Here is a 19,619-nt window from a genome sequence, read left to right as displayed (position 1 = left end):
TGTGCTGAGGGCTCCAGAGCTGGACCCAGCACTGCAGGTGGGGTCTCAACCGGAGCAGAGCAGAGGGACAGAATCTCCTCCCTCAACCTGCTGGCCACCCATGACCATGCCTCCTATGGTCTCAATACCCAGTTTAACTTCTGAAGTCTTGGGTTCATCTGGGAAGCAGCTTTGCCTTCATGGTTGAGCCAGGGTGGCTCTGTGAATTTCCAGGACACTGTTTGCACAGAATTTGGCAACAGCAGGTTCCTTTTGTGACCCTTTGACATCTCTCTGTGAGAACCCCAGGGCTTTAAGTGATTAAGTATGCTGGAAAAAAGTTTGACAGGAAAGGTGTGGAGATGCCTTCTGCCCAGTCTGGGAACCCAGGAGCTGGAGTGACTCCTTCTTACAGGTAAATCTTTACTCATTGGGCCATGGCCAATGTGATGGTATCAGCTTTGGGCGGGGGATGGCCTGGGGTGCCCCACCTGAACACAGCAAGGCAAACAGAATTTTGGAGATGGTGGAGTGATGGGCCAGCCCTGGGTGATTCTGCAGCCGGAGGCAGTGTTTTTAAGATCCTCTGTTAATCTCTGCAAAATGGGTGACAGCAGCCTCATCATCTCTCACACTAATGCATTAGGACAAGCTGTCCTCCTGGCTCTTGCACAGCGAGTGCTACAGTACCTCCTTTCTGCAGCCAGGAAAGTGCTGATGTGGATGATGGGGAGCTCTGCAGCAAGACCTGTCACAAGGACTTGGGCATCATCCCATGGGCTGGTGCTGCTGCAAAAAATAATCCTCACCAAGCAAAGGGGAGGAGGCGGGGGGAAATAAGCTGATGATAGGGTAGGAGAGGCAAAACTCACTTAGAAACTTATCCAAGCTGGTCTTAACCATGGGCTGGTGGGATAACATGGTGTAGGCAGGAAAGTTGATGCTGTGTGCTCTGGAGCTGTTGGGCTGGTTGCTGCTGTTGAGAGGCACTAGATCAAGGTAGTAAAGGAATGAAAGGAATCTGCAGTTGATTTTATCAATAAGGCAAGGGAAATGGACAAAAAAGAACAACAAGGTTATTACTTTGCAAGAGAAGAGAGGTGAGTAGGTTTGTTTACCTCAGTAGAGAAACAATTACATTGGCTTTGTGTTTGGAGGGAAAGTGCTGCTTTTTTTGGAAATCAAGAGGGAACACTTCACAATCAAAGAATTTATTCTCCTCTGTCCCTCCCCCAAATTGGTCATGGGATGTTGTTGCATAAGCAGCTTTCTCCTTGGGCAAGGGCAGGTTTCAATTGTAAAGTTGTGCTTATCACAGGAAAAACAGTTTTCCTTGGATTGTGCCCCCTGCCGCTGCCCCGCGGTGGCCTTGCTCCTGGGGAAGGGAAGAGCTGTCAGCTTCCCACAAGCAAATGAAAAGGTCCTGTTTTTCCACTGATGCCCTGTCTCCCAGTGTCCAGCACCTCCTCCTCTCTGCCAGCACAGCCCTGAGCTCAGTGCAGACCTTCTGTCTCAGTAAAGACAATGGATGTTCCTTTCTTTACTTTCTTCCTCATCCTTGTATTCCTCTCCTTCTGGATGATGGCTCCTGTGTAGCCCATCTGATGGTAACCCAGTGTCTCCATCTGTTCCTCTACAGCTATCCGTCAGTAGTAACTCCCATTGCAGTCCCCTCTCAGATGTCATCTGACTCCTTGCTTTCTGTCTTGCCTGTGTTTCAAGGATCCCTTATCTCTCACTTGGTAGCCCCACAACTCAAACTGTTTGTTTTCAAACTCTTTTGAGATGTCCAACCCCCAGGTCAAACTGAGTCTCCCTCTTTGGGAGGTTCTGCATACTGGATTTAGTCCTCCATGGAGGAAAAACTCCTGGTTCTTTTGAATGAAGGTGAAATGACTGGTGGGACACTGGGCTGCAAAGGAGGGGACAGAGATGAGATTTCAAGTGGTTCCTCTCCCACCTTGAGTTATCCTTCCTGCTCTGCAAGGACCCTGATCTCCCTTCACAAGTGCATTATTTAGTGCTACTGTAAAACACAGCCGTTGCCAAAAACACTGCCTTTCCTTCCATTCTTTTGCAAGCTGCACTGTTATCAGCTATGGTGCACAGAGCTCTGGGTTGGCTCCTTGCCTGAATCTTCTGGGCAGTCACTTGGACACGGTGCGCTCAGCAGAAATGGCAGTCACGTCCCTGCTTGCCTGGCAAGGCTCATCCTTGGCATTTTCCCAGTGCGATCCCCAGTCGTGGTTGGTTTGGAGGTAGTTTTCAGTTGTCTCCCTGTGCTCCATCCAAAGTAAGCTGTTGGGGGGTTAGGTGTGATTATATGAGGTCCTTGGAGAAGGAACTTCAGCAGCAGAAGGGATTTACTACCTGACTTAGTGTCAGGAACTGATTCATCTCCAAGAATCAAGAATTAACATTGGGTTGAAACTCCTAAAAGTTAATTTTTCTCACTGATGTTTGACAGTGCAAACAGAAGGTACCCAAACTGTAGGTGATTATTCTTTCCTTTACTTGGAAACCAACTTTACAAGGTCTTGAATGTTTGTTTCTTTGGTGTTTAGAAAGGTATACTGAATGAACTCAGGTCCCTCCTGTGAGATACTGGGGTCTGTTCATGTGCAGAACAGACCCAGTGGCAGTCCTGGGAAGAAAACTAGAAGTCACTATTCACTGTGGTCCTTGATTTTGAACTAAGAAGCAGAGCTGGCATTGACTGGCATCAACCATGAAGTAAATTAATGAATGTTGTGCAGCTCCAAGTGCTGATTTCAGTGGATGTTGGTGAGTTCAGGAGTTTTGAGCCTGGCTGCTGAATGTAAGGACAGGCAATGGGGTGTGGTGGGTTCAGGACAAGCATGTTTGGTAGTTTAAGATGTATTTCTCTTGGATGTGTCAGCTGGTGCATTGGTGACTAGCTGGTACTTTCTTCCGAGATGCAACTGTCTGCTGTCTAGAGCTGTTACCGCTTTTCTCAATGGATGTTTGGGTCTCCCGTGCATTCATGTCTCAAAATCCTGCATGCATAATGATTGTTTGGGTCAAGATCTGAGAAACATGTTGATATACTCCATGCAAGCACTGGTTCTAGCTAAGAAATACCAGAGCAGGGGAACCTGCAGCTGGGAAGGTGAGTTACCTCTGTGTCCATCAAGTTAGAGATGGGGAAACTGAGGCACAGAGCCATGACTTGTTCATGGTTCTTCACTGGGCCAGGAGCAACTTGGGGACATACCCTTGTTCCCCTGCCTTGATGTGGTGCCCTCAGCCACTTCAGCAGCTGTCAGCTGCTGACCACTTTGCTTTGGCTGCCTCCTGTCCATGTGGATGCTGTGCTGAGCACAAGAGTGACGGGTTGATTTGATCCCCACCATGGTTCTGAGACCGGCTTTGATCCATCTGAGCAGTAAAAAAAGCTGAAAGATTTGCAGTTCTCTTTAACTAAGCCAGTGCCTCCTCTGCCTTTGTTTTCACAGGGGCTGTGTCATCGGACCGACTTTTCATTTCAATGTACCTTCCCTTGTCTTTGGTGATGTCTCATTTGGTGAGTGTGCTGTGAGCTTGGAGACAGTTTGGGGAGGTCTGTGCATTACCAAAATGGAGCACTTGAACATAAGAGCATCTGTCACTCATTTTCCTCCAAAACAGCCTTTGGGGTGTTCAAACCAGGGCTGCTGGTTGCGTAGGCAGTGTTTTTGCCATAATGAGATCAAATAGGACCAAAGGAATAGAAAGTTAGTATTTTGTGATGTGTGTCATATTCTGTTCAGCCCCAGCTTCCCAATATTTGGCAGCAGAATGGCTGTGAAAGTCCTTGTCCTGGGAGGGCCCAAGGGATGGGACTGCAAGAGAAGGGGAGTTTAAACTGCATACTGGTCTGTAGCTGCTCTTGGTAAATGTTCCTTTTGTAAGGCAAGGATGCTCTTTACCCACCTGACCTTTAATGTGAGATGTTAATTAGTGATGTGAGGGTACCTCATCACATTTAAGGTAATATGCCCAGGTAATAGCTCCGCATTGGGCACTGATGTCCCCAGTGTCCTGGACTCCTTCTCCTTCCTCACCAAAAGCGCAGCTCTGCTGACAGCCCTGGTGAGCATCCAGAGTGTCTCCATTGAAATGCAAATTTGGGTTCTCCATCTGAGTCTCACAAAAGGCTTTATACTGAGATGATCTAAAGTTTAAATGTGAAATCAATTGTGGATTGATTGAAGGGCCATTATCATTCTGTGCCCAGGATGCCTCTGTGTTTTCATGCTGTTTGTGGACTTTTTAAGAAAACTCATTACTTTTCCTGAGCTGCTACCTCCCCTCCCTACATCACCACTCTACCACTTTGTTTCCTTTTGAATAAATAAAACAACAAGAAACATACCAGGCAAGAAATATGGTTATGCAATAGGAGATCCATCCTACTTAATCTAATTTTGTTAATAAGGTCTTTTCAGCTGAAGGCAGCTATTATATTTTGGCTTTTTAACTGTACTGCTGGCTGTTGTCTGTGCCTGGCGACTTCAGTCTTGTTTGGAATTGTTAAGTCTGTGTTTGTCCTTTTTGTGCAGCTCCCACCTCCCTGCTGGAGTCTTTGCTGGAGGTGGGCAGTGGGCACTGGAGATGGGCCTGGAGAAACTCCCCACTGTATCTGCAGTTGGTTTTCCTCTGCATCTTTCCTTCCCATCTTGGGAAACAGCCATGGAAGGTGTCTCATTCTTGCTGAGCTGGCCAGCCAAGCCAGATGTCTGCTGCAGAACAGGTTATGGGCTGATGTCCTGTCTCAGATGTGGTTGTATCACTGGTTTTCCATTATGCAGAGCAAGCATGAAAGCTGAAGTGATATAAACCTTTGCAGGCAGTAGTAAAAGCCAGTGTGCAGTGTGGATGTGATGACCCCATTTGTTAGGTAAGGTGGGATGTGGTTCCTGCTAATTTCTAAGCATCAGGCTTGCCTCACGTGAAGTGGGCTGCAAATTGTCATGTGCTCAGTCTGGTTGCCCCAAAACTGGAGATTGCCTTAAGGATCCCGCCTAGAGAAACTGCATTAGAGTGCTTTGCATCGTGCTATAGCTCCTACTTTCATCCATCCGTTCTTCTGCTGTAGCTTATCCTTGATGACAATGTACTATTCTTATGTATTGAAAACTGGGAGCGTTCACAGAGTTAACAGGGAATTTCATGGACTGGATTTTCAGAACAGATGGTCTGTCTGAATGCACACTTGTAAGTGAGGAAATAGTTGGTGCTGCTGTTGGTGCAGGTGATAGTGTTCCTCACAGTTAGAGAGAAAAACTTCTGGTGTTCAGCCTCACTAAGAGTGAGCATTGCCAAGGAAGCAGTCTCTATGATCAGTGTAAAAAAGAACTTAAGTGTCAGTTAATTCCTTACTTAGCTTCTCAATCAGCTGTAATTCAGATCGAAAAGAACTAAACTCTGAGCGCAGTTTTACTGTAACAGGATATTCACACCAGGAATTGTGGGATAATAGGTGCATAAATTTGTTCGTGTTGTTTTCCTAGGCTTTCCTCGCACCTTGTCATGTTGCCTCACCAACACCTCCTTGGTGCCCATGACTTTCAACCTTCGTATTCCTGGGGACGGCTCAGGGGACGCCAGTGTCACCAGCTCTGCTCATATGAGGGACTCCGCTCCCCCACCCCGGAGAAGGGCAGCTCAGCGTCACTTCAAGCCAAATGAATTTATCATAAAGCCCCGCAGAGGGACCATCCGTTCCCAGGGAAATGCGAACATCCAGGTATGGGAAGATTCTGGCCATACGTGTTTCCACAGGTTGAGCTGAAGCTTCACTGATGTACAAGAGAGCTTTAGCACTGCTAGATTTAAGCATAATGTGAGATATATGCACTAGTGTTAGGCTGTTGTTAGCTGGTTTACTCTAGGACTTTTCTGAAGGAGCACCATTTTGTTTCCAAAATCATAACCTGAAGACCATGTACCATATGGTCAAGTGCAGAAAGTCATTCATGTGTTTTCAAGAACTGCTTGGAGTTACTTGATTTAAAGTGGGCAGAGGAAGGGTGAGGACAGAAGGTGGCTGTTGAAAAGAGAGATGTCATCATATAGAGCAGTTTGCTTTTCTTTCTTATTTCTCTTCTCCTGTGGAGCAGAAGGAGCTGTATTCACTGTGGTGATCTCCAGTAGGGACTGAAAAAGCTTTGGCAGCAGTGAACTGCCCTCAGCATCCCACTGTAAAGCTGAACTCATTTTGTTGAAGTCAACAGACTTTCTCTAGATTTGTTATTGTAGCTGAGATGAAAAACTGATCCCTTAATTTTAATACTGTGGTGAGTAGAGCACTAGCCTAATTGTGCTTTAATTTAGCTTACATATGCCCTGATAACTGCACAGTGTATTTAACAAAGATATTGTCAGAAGGCTTTTATTACTGCCGGAGACTGTGCTCTACACATGGGCCAGCAGAATTAGGGCGAAAACCTTCCCTTCCGTACTGTGGAACAAGAACCACAGGACACCACACATGGACACTACGGCTTTTGGGAGTGATCAAGTATTTGATGCTCTTCTCTTCCACTAGGTCACCCTGTGTTCCAACACAGTGAAGAGTTACGAGCTGGCTCTGGTGGTGGATGTGGATGGTGTTGGCAAGGAGGTGTCGGCACTGCTCCTCACAGCCAGGTACCAGCACTTCCCGTCTGCTGCCTTGCACATGGTCTGCTGGCTCCAGCTCCAAATGAGAACCGTTGCTTAATGAGCTATTTCTGCCCAGCTAGATACGAGAACAGCAGTGCTCTGAAAACAGCCCATGTTGAGAGGCACCTGTGCTCAATGGACAGGCACAGCCCTCAGCCTTTTTCTAATGGGAACAGTAATTATATTCATTATTGGCCTGTTTTTTGGTGCTTGAGGTGTAGCAAATTTCCAAATGGCTCTCTTCTTTCCTGCAAGCGATGAACTTCTGCTGGGTTGTGACCAAAATGCAACATTTGTTAGGGATGCAGCGAGCAGCCTACTCAAAGCTGCTGTCTGGTTCAGTTAATGAAGATGTGCAAATGGGGAAGGGCTTGTGGCAGGACTAGTGAGAGAAAAATGAAGGCAAGATCTTACAAAAGGGAAAATAGTTCTTTGTGTGGAAGGTGAGTTCAGATTTCTCTGCTTCCCTCTAGTTCTTTTGAGCATTTATGTTCTCAGACTTAAGCCAAAAGATGTTCTTGCTGCAGCCGTATTCAGTCCTGTTGTGCTGCAGTGGGTGTCAGTTTAATTACAAGCGGGATGCAGCTCACTGGTGCTATTCTCTCTCGCAGGCCTGGGCTGCAATTCTGTAAAATAAGTAAAAATGGGAACAGAGTCTATGGACGTGTGGGGATAAAGGACCGAGGTAGCTGCAGGAACTGGGAGAGGGTGATCACCCACTGCATAAGGCAGTTGGTGGTTCGTTCCCTCCATTGATGAGGCAAATGGCTGAGTTTTCAGGCAGGGTAACAATGGTGTGGGAAAGGAGGGAGTTGTTTTTAGTGAGACACTGGTAGTCTTGTGTTCCTTGAGCCCTGGTGAGCATTGGTCCTTGATGGGAAGGCTTCCCCAGAGCTCATGTCTTGCTGGGAGCATTGAGAGGGTCCTTGCAAACCAGCCGGGGTGAAGGTGCCTGTCAGACATCTCTGGGACAGGACACTGCTCTGCCTGGACACTCGGCCACGCTGGCAAGCCGCTGCAATACTGAGACTCAATTTGTCCTTCCCTTACCAGAGATTGCAGAATAAAAATGAATATAAAGAAGTTAAAAGTGATTTATTGCTGTAGGGGTATTAAATGTCTATTTGACAGTGACAAATGTGTTATGCTCCATTTCATGCTATTTAGAGAGTAAACAAATTCTACATTCTCTCAATATCTCTAATTCCCTTTTGATCATCTCTCTCTCTAGATGCATAGTTCCTCCAGTGCAAGTGCTCAATCCCATCATGACATTTGGACGGTGCTTTCTAAAATTCCCTTATCAGCAGATGCTGACCCTTGTGAATGACAGCGATCTTCCAGGCTGCTACAAGGTTCTTCCTCAGGTTTGGCATTGCATCTGCCTTTTGCCCTCAAATGTTACTGAGCTATTAATTAGGAAAAAAAAGGGGGTTGGATAAGACCTTGCAGGTTTATATTCAGGTGGATGCCTGTTTTCAGCAAACAAAGGTTTGAGAACAGGAACCTACCTGAATATAAATTTTAGGAAGTGCTTAAATGGAAACTTACCTGACTATAAACTTTAGGAAGCAGTTGAAACTCTTTAGGAAGTAGTTTCTATTGTAGTCTTTGGGTTACTTTCAGGCAGGAAAACTTAGAGGAGTGTGGAAAGCTGCTGCAAGGAGGCTGCCAGCAAAGGAGCTGATGTTTGCAGATGTGTCAGTTTTTGGACCCTTTCAGGATGCTAATCCTGTACTAGTCTCACAGCTGGTTCTGTGCCTTTTTGCCTTCTCCTAGGGATTTTTTAAAATTTGTTAATTGCTGTTGTGGTAGATGTCAAGAAGTTTTTCTCAAAGGTCACTCTGATTCTTTCCCTTTTATAGAAACACAAGGAGGATGCTGCTGTGTGGTACTCCAGCCCTGCGCCCTGTGGGGTCATCCAGCCTCACAGCTTGGTGGAGGTCCCGTTGATACTGGAAGCCCAGAGGATGGGAGAACAGGACACTGTTGTTCGTGTCGCGATATTTGGGAGCGAAGAATCCCCACTGGTGAGTCCTCGAATGTGAGTCTTTGTGTGACTCATCTTGGTGGGGTGTAAAGTGTACAGGCAAGGTTGCTAATTGCAAGGATCCTTGCTGGGAAACAACAGCTTGTAATGTATAACTGCATGTGGACAAGGAAAGAAGAGACTCATGGCATGAGCAACAGTTACTGTCTGAAGAAGAGGAAGGATGGTATCTTCTTAGGCAGGCGATAATCTAAGAGTCTGACATGGTGCTTAATTTACGGATATGTGAGACAGAATAACAAGCTCAGTCTGAAACCCAGCACAATCCCTGGGTCTCATAGGCTGCTATGTTATTAGATGAACAGCAGCTGATGCTTCATTAGGGCTTTTGTTCAGGAGCACACAGGGGCATCTCTGAATCCTGCTAAAGCGAGCTCTGTGTAAGAAACCATGTTGAAAGTCAGGTTCGTTACATCTGAGAAATATCCATTGTATCTCTTTACCAAAAGCCTCAGCCGAAGTCACACGAGTCTCCACACCGCTTACAGCTGGAGCACAGAGACTTTTGTTTTTTGCCAAGCTTGGAAATGGATGAGGCAAAGCATTCCTTGGCTAGGGCCTCCTGAAATATGTTGTTTGCGTTCAGGCATACGCACCAGCAGCAATGACAACAAAATGTAGGCAGGAGAAAGTTGTATGTAGTGTCCTGGCTTTGCATAGCTGAAATCTAGAATAAATTTAGTTAATTAAATTTTAATTTAAAATGATATTAACTTTTGAAGCAGCTGTTTTAAAATGTCTTGTCATCTCCCTGAGCACGGAAGAGGATGTCAGAGGATTGCTGGGAATGTTAAGCTTTCTGTAACAGAAAGGAAGACTGACATTTTGAAAGTAGTCGCAGGGATTTAAACTTTTATTAAAATGAATGGAGATGATGCTGCTGAAGCCCCTGGACACCACTGAACAACTCAACCCAGGCCTTTGTGGATGTGCATGGAAACCAGTCAACAGGAATGCCAGGCAACATGGGCTTTGCAGGGAAGACTGAAGTTAGACAAAACAGTTGCTCATAAATATAAGGCACATTTCCCTTGAAAAGGAGCGTTTCTCCCTGCTAGAATAACCTAGCTGTTTAACTATTTACTTAACTACAGTGTTTTTGCAAAGCTTTTACACTTGAACTAGCAATTTATAGTTTCAAACTTTACCTTAATCATTTTTATCTGGAGATGAATATGTCAGGTTTTTGCCCAAAAGGACAAGCATTTCAGCTGGAGAATCCTAACTGTCCCCAAATAAATGACTAGCATGAGATAGAGCCAGTGTTTTTGCCCATTAAGTCAATTTTAACGTGCAGTGTTAATGCTGAGTTGCTGCTAGGACCCAGTGAGTGCTGGTAGAAACCTCACTGGGTGTATTGACAGTACGGACCTGAATTTAAGGCTGTCAGGTGAGATTCTTTGTGTTTTCTATAGGTCTGTCCTATAGTTTGTGTGTGGTTTCAGTAGTTGCCTTCCCCAGAAATTTCTGGGCTAGCGGAACAGCTAACCATGCTCTTATAGATCCTGGACTGGTGGCAAATCCCACCCCTGTGGATCATTTGGAGCAAATCTGAACTCAGGAGAATTGCTGCAATGTATTCCAATAAAGCAAAATATAAACTTGGTCTTAAGTTATGCCACCTGGTATTGAGACCAGGTCTTGACGCTGTTTTAGGTGAAGTGTGTTACAGATCTTTCATCCAGGTTGTGTAGGGTCCCTCCATGGGTCTTTTGCCTGGTATTTTGCTTGCTGGTGACTGTGTGCCAGCTTCAGTTTGTGTGTGTGTAATCTCCTGCATTAAGGAGCTGGTAAAACCCAACCCTAGGATTACTGGAAGGGAAGCTTCATGTGCCACAGGCAGGAGATTGGGCAGCTGGCTGCTATCAGAATTAAGTGGTCACTCAAACCACATCTGTCTGCCAGGGACAGATGCTCTTCATTCCTAAATGATAAAATGTGACATGACATTACCCATTGACAAAGCCAGCAGTGCTGCTGGGGGCAGGACAGGGGGTATATGTGTGGCAATATTACTGCTGACGAAGTTGTCAATTCTTGTTACTGCCTTTCCACGTGTGTTAACATTGCCTTAACACTGTTGAATGAGATTTTTCTTCTCTCTTTAAGACTGGAGAGATTTTTTTTTTTTATAAGCCCTTTCCTTGGCGAGGATATATCTACCATGTTAGTACACACTTACTGAAGCCAGCTAGCCTGGGCTTCCTCCCGAAGTTATTCTGCCCATCTCCAGAGGGTTCTGTCCTGCTTTTGCTGCTCTTGTACCACTGTCACCTGGAGGCAAAGCCAGCAGAGCTCTTTGCCCCTGCTTTCTCTTTCTGGGAGCTTTGAGCAGCATCACTCCAACTGCAGCTCTCTGTGCCTCCCTTCACCCAGAGGGATAAAAGGTCCATCACACATGGCTTCAACTCCTTATTTCTGAGGTACCAGCCTCAGTGCGTGATTTTTGGCTCACTCTTGCACAGTGCCCTGTCAAGGGATGAACATTTCTCGATGCTGCTCCTTCTGGCTAGTGATTCTGACAGCTGTCAATGGCATTTCCTTGAGTCAGACATCATTAAAGGTTTTGCATCAGGGAGGCTGGTTTCTTTTGTGGTTAAATCATACCCTGTGCCCTCCAGTGAATCGCACATCAGCTTGTCAGTCTTGGGAGTTTTATGCATTCAGATCCTGTTTAAGAGTTGGGGTGTTTGCAACTGATGAAATCCAGCCAGAGTGGATAAATTCTCATTGTTTTTAATGGTGTAAGAAGGTAGTTTATCAAAGGGATCCCATGTTCCTTCTCCAATAGTCTGCACGAATAAAACTTTGGCATCTCAGACTATCAAAATAAAAAAAAAACCTGCAAATAATACCAGTAATACACATAGACACAAATCAGAGGCAACTAACTTGCATGATCTCTGCTCAGAAGAGCCTGCTTTGCTTTGGACTTGTGCTGGTTTCCACAGGTGTAGTTGTGGGAATGTTAAAGAAGTTGCTTTCCAAGTGTGACTGTGCAGCAGCAGGAGTCAGAGGGTGGCTTGGGGCAAGACCAACATGTAAAAGGGATGAGAGCAGGCACAGGGTAGAGGAAGGAGAGCACATATGTGAAAAAAGCAAACATGGGCAACTGGGAGCTTGTGGCTTCTAGATGGGATTGCTGGAGACCCCACACTTGCTCCAGGCTTTCTGTTTCAGTCTTACAACACTGAAAACTTCAAACAGCTGTAATTAGCCCTTGGTCTAGGAGTACACTTAAAGCTGTCTAATATTTTTAAACTTTCCCTGTTCTTTTTGATCTTTCCTACCTGCTTCCTGGAGCAGAAAATCCACTTAGTGAGCATTGGAGAAGGACCAGTTGTCTACGTGCAGCCGAGTAAGATAAATTTTGGCAATATCCAAGTTCTACAAGATGCTTCCCGAATTCTCCACCTCTCCAATCAGACTGTCATCCCTGCATCCTTCTCAACAGAGATGGTAAGTATCTGTGGGGCTATTTTCTAACAAAAATGACTGGTCCATAGCAGTCAGTGACTTGATTTTTATATACAATTCCATATTGCTATCTAAGAAAGGAAGTTATTCCATCACAATGTAGCAAGAAGAACATGGTTCTGAGTACAGTTTTAGCTGGGGCACTCCTCAGTAAAAGAGAGAGTTTGCATAGATGTTTGAGCAGAAATCAGTCTGGATCATTTTTACAAGTTTTCCTTTTATTTTGTGAAAGGTATTTGGCTCTGAGAGTCATGTTCTAGGAGATTAAGAGAACCCTATGGCCCCTTTGCTCCTGAAAGGGCATGAGTTTCCCTAGGGTCTCCCTGTTATATCTGCATTTGCTTTGTGTCATACTCCTGTTGATGAATGAGACTAAGGTGTGATGTCTGTCCTCAAACTGCTGTGATGAGGTGAGGTTCACACCTACTGGGAGTCAAACCAACTGGGTTGTTGCACAAAAATATACTTGTAAGGGTCATGTCCCTGTGGAGTCTGTGGACCCTGTAGTGTTGCAGAGCATCTCTGGAGATCAGCTATACAAACAGATTTACTTCATGGAGGCTGGGTAGTGTGACAAGCTCTGCAGCAGCAGGAGAGCTTGGCTGTGTCCCTGGTAGGGAGAGCAGGAAGGATGCAGCTGGGAAGGGCTCGTGTGCTGAGGCTGGGTGGGATGTGCTCCTCACAAAAAACAGGATTGGGAGGTGATTTGTCCTTCTCTGTGCTAGGTGGGTTGAACTTCTGGGGCTGGTCAACCCAGGCTGAATTTCAATCTTGCTGCTTTTTCAGCTGTTTCACTGCAGTTTCTGTACCCAGGAGAATAAATGTAACCTCAAAGTGAGGGATTGCCAGGGCAGCTTGCTTTGATTCCCCAGTGGAAGTCTGTTTTCCATCTCTGCAGAGAGCAAGCCACCTCTGATGGGTCATACTGGTTTTTGCATGCTTGTACCCAAGGCTGTCCTGCAGAGCTTTGTTTAGGTACCACCATGCTGGTGTTGTGCCTGCCCTCCCCAGGGGGTTTGCAGGGGTAAATCTGCCTCTCTCTTGCCTCAGTGCCCTCATTTATGGGATTGGGCAATAAAACCTATCCTGCTTCCCTGTAATCTCTGCAAATATTGTGGCTAGTCAGAACAATAATATGAGGTGATTCAGGAATAGTTTCTTTTCTTGCAGTGAAGATGAACTCTGCTGCTCCACAGGGTTGAATTACCCCATGGTGAGCATCTTGGCTTCTCAAAGTAGCTGCTGAGATCACGGAGATGTTCGAGGAGGCAGGTCCTGGGAACTTGCTCTATCAGCCCTTTCAACAAGGGCTTTTCAGACAGGGATGTACAGGGATGCTGAGCCTGCCTGATGGGAGCAGCTCTGCAGCAGGTGAGATGTGCTCCAGCTGCTCCCTCACCCTCAGCAGCCACCTCCTTTGGTGCTGTTTTGCTGCTTGTGTTGAAGTTTTGCCCTTTGCTGCTGCCTTAGGCTGCCTGGTGGTTTATTGTTGGGGAGAAGAGAGGACTGAATAATTTTTGAACTAAAATTTGAGGTGCAGTTGAGTGTCAGGGTGAACTGCACATGTACATCTGAGAGCAGAACTGGCTCCAGCTGGTGAGTGACTTGGGCATCCTTCATTTCCTTGTGCCCCTGGACCCCAGCCTTGTGTTCTCTAAGATGACAAAGCTGCTGCTTTGATTTTCTGCTTGGAGATGGCTGCAGGACAGTGAGCTGTGATTTCCCTGTCTCCCATTTGATAGCTAATCTCAAAACCGTGGCTGTTTGCAGTTAGGCTTATAGATCATGGTCCTCACTCAAAAGAAAAAGCTATTGATTGAAATTTTCACAGCAGCGTTGGATCAGCAATGTTACAGTACACTGACTGGCAGCTCAACAAACTGAATGAGATTAAATTAAGGGCCAGCAACAGAGTAAGTAAAAGGCTGATGTCTTGTTTGAAACAGAAAAGGAAATTGCTGTAACACAGATGGCCGTGCTGCCACCTTGGTGGTGGTCTTAACCATCACATGCAAATGGCTGTTCCTGTCAAGTCAAGCTTTCCTCCTAGCTTTGTGGGAGAAAAGAGCTTTATCTGAGCAAGCCAAGATGCTTTTTTGTAGATGACTTCACTTTGGGAGAGTGACTTAAGGAATTACCTGGAGTGCCCCTTGTGCACAGGCCTCCCTGTGTCCCTCTTCTCTTTTCTTTGTTGGTGAGTTGTGAGGGAGCAGCACTGAGCATCTCTGCTGCCAGAAGGAAAGAAATAAAATACCTCCAAATCTGTGCATTGAGTTTCCTTTTTGGGATTGCAAGGGAGTGTAGGGATTTCATACTCTGGCCCTCTGTTGGCTCATCCCTGCATGCTGGGGTATCAGCAGGTCTGTGACCCTTTGGACCAGTGTGTCATCCCCTGCTCATCCACTGAATCCTGGCTGTCTGATGTACTTCTCTTTGTCAGGTTGCTTTCCCAGCTGCCAGGCAGCCCTGTTAGAGCATCCTCTGGATCCAGCACGGGGACGGTTTGCTTTTTTTGTGGGTAGAAGAGATGGGAGAAGTTCAGTAGGAAGGAGCTGCTGCAGGTTAGCTGGGGGCTGATGTGACCTGCTGGAAGAAGTGGTTGTTTCCCCTCCTTGCTGCTGCTGTCGTCTTCTTTTCCTTTTTTTACCATATTGACAAGTGCAAGAGTTGTATTGATTAATGGAAGTGTTTGTTCTCCCTGCAGAAAGGCAGAGAGGAAAAAGTGTCTTTCTTTGATAATTTCATACTTGTTTTGTCTCTGTCTTCTCAAGGATCTTTTATTTGGCTACTAAGAATGACATCTCTCGGCATCACAGAAGGCAGCTGCCTATCATGCTTGTGTGATCAGGAAAGAAAAGGCTTAGGGTGTAATTTTTGTTGTGGCAGTTTTCTTCTGCCTGCATAACCACCATGCTGTGTCTGTTATGTGCTACTGCAGAGAGGCAAATGGTGGTTTCCTGGTGCCTTATGATGAGGGAAGAGAGAGAAAACCTTACTTGGGCCTTTCTCTCCTGGTGATGGTGCTCTGTTTCCTAGTTTGAGATTGTCTCCTTTGACCTGATCCCTGATCTCCCTCAGCTGGAGCCCTGTGCTCCTGCTGGAGCTGGTTGCTGCCTGCTTTCCAGCAGTGGTTGTGCAGCCAGATGTGGTCATGCAGCCAGCTGTGGTGTATTCAGGAGGGTGCCTGGGGAGCAAGTCCCGTTCCATGTTCCGAGGGATGAGCTGCCATCAGGTTTAACTGGAGCTTGCATTGCAGAAGAGTCCATGTTTCATTTAAGGAAAAAAAAAAAGCTGTAACTGTTTATCTTCTCACTGGACTTCACTAGAGAAAATCAAATCATTTCCAGGCAGCGTATAAAGGTTCCCGGTCAAACTCAGCATAAGGAAAGAGAGAACGCGCAGTTCCTATTCCCCCACTTGCTTCTCTCCTCATTAGCACAGGATTTGTTTCATTTACTAATTTTATTGCTTATTATCTCAAGCTTTTGACGACATTCCCTTTATTGAAGAAACAGCCATATGGAGAGACAGCAAAACATAGAGATAAACTTAAAAACAGTGCTGATAAAGGGATGCTGCTTTAGTGATTCTGTTTCTTGTTCTGGCTGGTAGGTGATTTTGTTGTTATCTGGTTGAATTGTGCTGGCTGTGGGGAGGGAAGGCTTTGAAGAGTATGTCAGCATTGTTTGTAGCGCTTTGCAACTGCTCTCACTGAAGTCAGAGCAGACTAGAATTGGAAAGAGGGTGGTTTTTACATCTACTGTAAATTACTTTTTTTTTCCTCCTGAGCATCTGAATAATTAGCCAGCCTGTCAGTGTTTGCTTGTAGCAAGACACAGGCAAACGGTGCTGTGCCCTTCAAATGTATCTGCAATGCTATTTAGAAGTGAGTGTTAAATCAGCTTTCCAGGGTATGGACAGCATTGGACCTGAATATGTGCTATCTTCCAAGACGAGCAGAAGTTCTGAAGATCCATGAGCCTAACTCTTTCCAGAGCTGTCCCACCAGAGCCTCATGGTGCTCTGAAAGCTCACCTTTAGACTGAAACCATTGATTTGGTTTTTAAAGGCTATGTTTTGCTAACACAGCAGTATCAATTTGTTGATTTTAACCCAGTTTGGTTTTGCCAGAGGTGGTTCATGCCGGAAAACTCACAGGTGTTGCTTATGAACGAGTCTCAGGGCCAAGAGTGAGCAGTCTTGTGCTGGTGGCTGGTTGTATGAAAACCTGAGGAAGGTGGAAGGTTGTGTTCCTCCCAGCTTCTGGGACATGTGGCTCTCAAAATGGGAGCAGAGATTTGGGGAAGACATTAGGAAAGGTGCCTGAAACCTGGCCACGGGAAAGAGGATTTTCTATCATGTCAGGTATAGAATCATAAATAGTTTGGGTTGTAAGGGACCTTCAAAGCTCACCCAGTGCCACCCCTGCCATGAGCAGGGACATCTGCACCAGATCAGGTTGCTCAGAGCCCCGTCCAGCCTGGCCTGGGATGTCTCCAGGGATGGGGCATCTTATATGAGTTCATGCCCTTTCAAAACTGCTGTATTTCCGTAATTGAAGAAATTATTATTCTGTTCGTCTGGGGAAACTAAGCTTGTCGCATTGTGCTGCACCTGTTGGCCAACTAAATTAAAGAAAGGTAGAAGTCTTCAAGGCAATTATGTTCCTACAAGCAGGAGTGACTCAGCGGAATGCTTTTCCCAAAGGAAAATCCAGAGAAATTTGGTTATTGAATGTCATGCTGGCAGCATGTGGCCAAGCTGTATCCATGTCCTGTGTGGAGCAGTGGCTCTGGTCTCCCCAGCCCAGTGGGGAGGGGGGTGAGCTGTGGACCAGGGACACGGATGGAGACAAGCTTTGTCAGCTCAGTCAGCAGTCTGCTATTAGCTGAACTAAGAGTTACAAATTAGGCTCCATTGTCAGTGGCAGTGAGTGCCACACTTTAAGGTTGTTTTTATTTTATTTATTTTTTACTGGCTTTAGATGCTTTGCCTCTTGATTTCTTGACGCATGCCCTTGCTGGTGCTCTGGGGCGAAGGCTGAACCAAAGTGGTACCCATGATTTTGCTGAGAAGATGCTGGTGCTGAGGTGCCAGGAGGAGGCTGGTGGTGGGAGCATCTCCCAGCCTCGTGCTCTGGTCCCTGCCTCCTGCTGAGGCTCATGGTGCTTTGGGACTGTTTTCTGCCACTGACAGATAAAGAGAGAGCTTTGAAATGAAGATTGTAGTGTCCCCCACCTTTTGGGAATGCTGAAACACCTGGGACAAATCTCTGTGCACCACTGACGTAGGATGGGGTTTTATTTCTCCTTCATGTGCAGCCTCCACAAGGAGTGATGGGTCAGCCTGACAAGGCACAAATCCTCTCTCGCTAGAGCTATGGCTTGGTAAAGTACAGCTGCATTTTTAACATTGAGTTCTGCTTCCTTTTTCACTTATGCAAGGCCAGAACAACCAGGTCACTTTTAATTAACTGGCTTTAAGTAGCTTCGAAAGAACTGAGTGTGGTGGCTCCTCAGTCATCCCTTAGGGCAGCCAGCTGTCTGTCTCAGGCACGTGCTGGTGTCCATTATCGCCAAATTTTGGCAGCTCTTATTCACAACAGAGATCTGTCCTGGGAGAAGCTAAAGATTTTGGTGTTGAACTTCAAGTGATTAATCCCTACCCTTGCCTAGCACTCGGGGACTGTGATGTCTGATAGTGCAACCTTCTACTGGGACAGAAATAGGCACTGTCTTTGTCTATCCAGTGCAAACAGCTATTGCATCATTTTTCAGAGCATTTGGGGATAAGCAAGTAGCAGGGATGTTATTGCAAGTTAGATCTTGGTCTCTGAAGTGATGGAGTGTTTTAGCCTGGCTCTAAGAGATTTCTTGTCTCTGGGATGCAGCTTGGATGGGTGCAGGCAGAAGCTGACCCAGAAACCTGAGTGCATCTGGCCTGGCAGAGCCTTCTGGTCCTGGCAGGTCTCCTGTGCAGTGATGCACTGTGCTGCCCCTTGGACCCACACCAAATCTAACTGAAGGAATGAGAACACGGTGCAAATCATGCTGCTCTGGAGTGGGCTGGTGGCCTGGCAGCGCGTGAAGGGTCTGCGCTGGGTCACTCTGGGAAATTCGAACTCTGGCTGTGTTGAGACAACCTATCATTGTTCCTCAGTAATAGTTTCTTGGGTACAATTTACTGCCTGGCTTGTTGCCAAGCTTTGATAAATGAGCTTTGTCAGATAGCAGACTTGCAGATTCACCTCTGGAGCAGAGCTATCGGGTCTCCTTTTCAAGCGAGCTACCCTGTGTCAGCATGAATCAGAGGAGACGCTGTATGTTAATGTCAATGAGAACCCAACACCCACCAGCTCAGTGTGAACGTGTTGAGCGGGTAGCCCTGGGCTGGTGGCAGCGCAGTGGGTGCCTCTGAGGCTATGCAAGGGATGCAGGGACAACAGAAGAGGTTGGTGGGATCCGATGTGGTCAGCAAGGTCAGGCTTCTCCTGTTTGCTTGCCTGGGGTTGTGTGCATCACTGGCCTTCGAGACAAAAATTAGTTTGGTGCTGATTTTTGGATGGTTTCAGGAGGCTCAGTGATTGTAGTCTCTCTGGGTAGGCAGACAGAACTCTGCTGACAGGTTTTGCTTTGTTTGCTGTGTTCCTGTCTAGCTAAACACTCTGAGTTCAGCCTAATTTTTGAGCACCGCTGCTCCTCTGCAACCAAGGAGTGTCAGGAGTGCAGAAAACAAAATGATAATTAGCCAGACCTCAAAGGGAATATAAGAATATTCTCTAACAGAGTATGAGGTCCCAAACAAGAAGAATGGAGAATAGATTGTGGATAATAATGAATGTGGAAGATGTAGGAGTGAGAAAAGCCTCACTGGTCCTCATGGAGAAGCAGAGCCTCGGTGTTCAGCCCGTGCCAGCTAACTTCCTCCAGCCCATTCTCATCTTGCTGCTTTTTTTTTTTCTTTCCAAGACTTTCTCTTACAGCTCTAGAGGACAAATTAAATGGAGCTGGGTTTATTAATTTTGCCAGTGCCTGGAATAATTTTGCTGCCTTTGGCATGCTCCAGCCTGGGAAGCAGGCACACAGACCTGACCTGTTCCCCATGTGGGGCAGTCAGCCCAAGGAGTTACTGTAGCTGGGGCACACATGCTACTGGGACCCTCAATGCTCAGCAGTTATTGCTTCCCTGGCCTCCAGCTACTCTCACCCTCATTAGCAGAGGTCATTTTGGGTTGTTAAAATGCTTACCATGACTTTGAAGTGCTGCTTTTGGTTTTCTGATGTTCTTCTCCCTTGGGCTGGCTGTTAGAGCTCAGTCCTGCCAGCCTGATGGATGGAAACCTGAGCTAAGTGTGCCTGGATCAAGCAGTACTTGGATCCTGTCAGGCCTCCAAGCACATCATTGGTTTATATTTAAAAAAAAAACCAAACAACCCTGCCCTGCTATA

The 19,619-nt window shown here is 46.3% G+C and overlaps 1 protein-coding gene across 1 annotated transcript in view; it reads left to right on the top strand.

Moving 5' to 3' along the window:
• HYDIN (HYDIN axonemal central pair apparatus protein) overlaps positions 1-19,619 on the top strand; it is a gene marked incomplete at both ends in the record, with an annotated part of 136,703 nt that overhangs the window by 47,066 nt on the left and 70,018 nt on the right. Inside the window, 6 exon segments of the mRNA XM_080352011.1 lie at positions 3,456-3,523; positions 5,493-5,728; positions 6,530-6,630; positions 7,877-8,012; positions 8,511-8,675; positions 12,002-12,154. Coding sequence (XP_080208137.1) covers positions 3,456-3,523; positions 5,493-5,728; positions 6,530-6,630; positions 7,877-8,012; positions 8,511-8,675; positions 12,002-12,154 — 859 coding nt within the window.

Source organism: Nesoenas mayeri (genome assembly GCF_963082525.1).
Source record: "Nesoenas mayeri genome assembly, chromosome: 12".
Classification (NCBI taxonomy): Eukaryota; Metazoa; Chordata; class Aves; order Columbiformes; family Columbidae; genus Nesoenas; species Nesoenas mayeri.
This window is presented reverse-complemented; position numbering and strand designations above follow the sequence as displayed.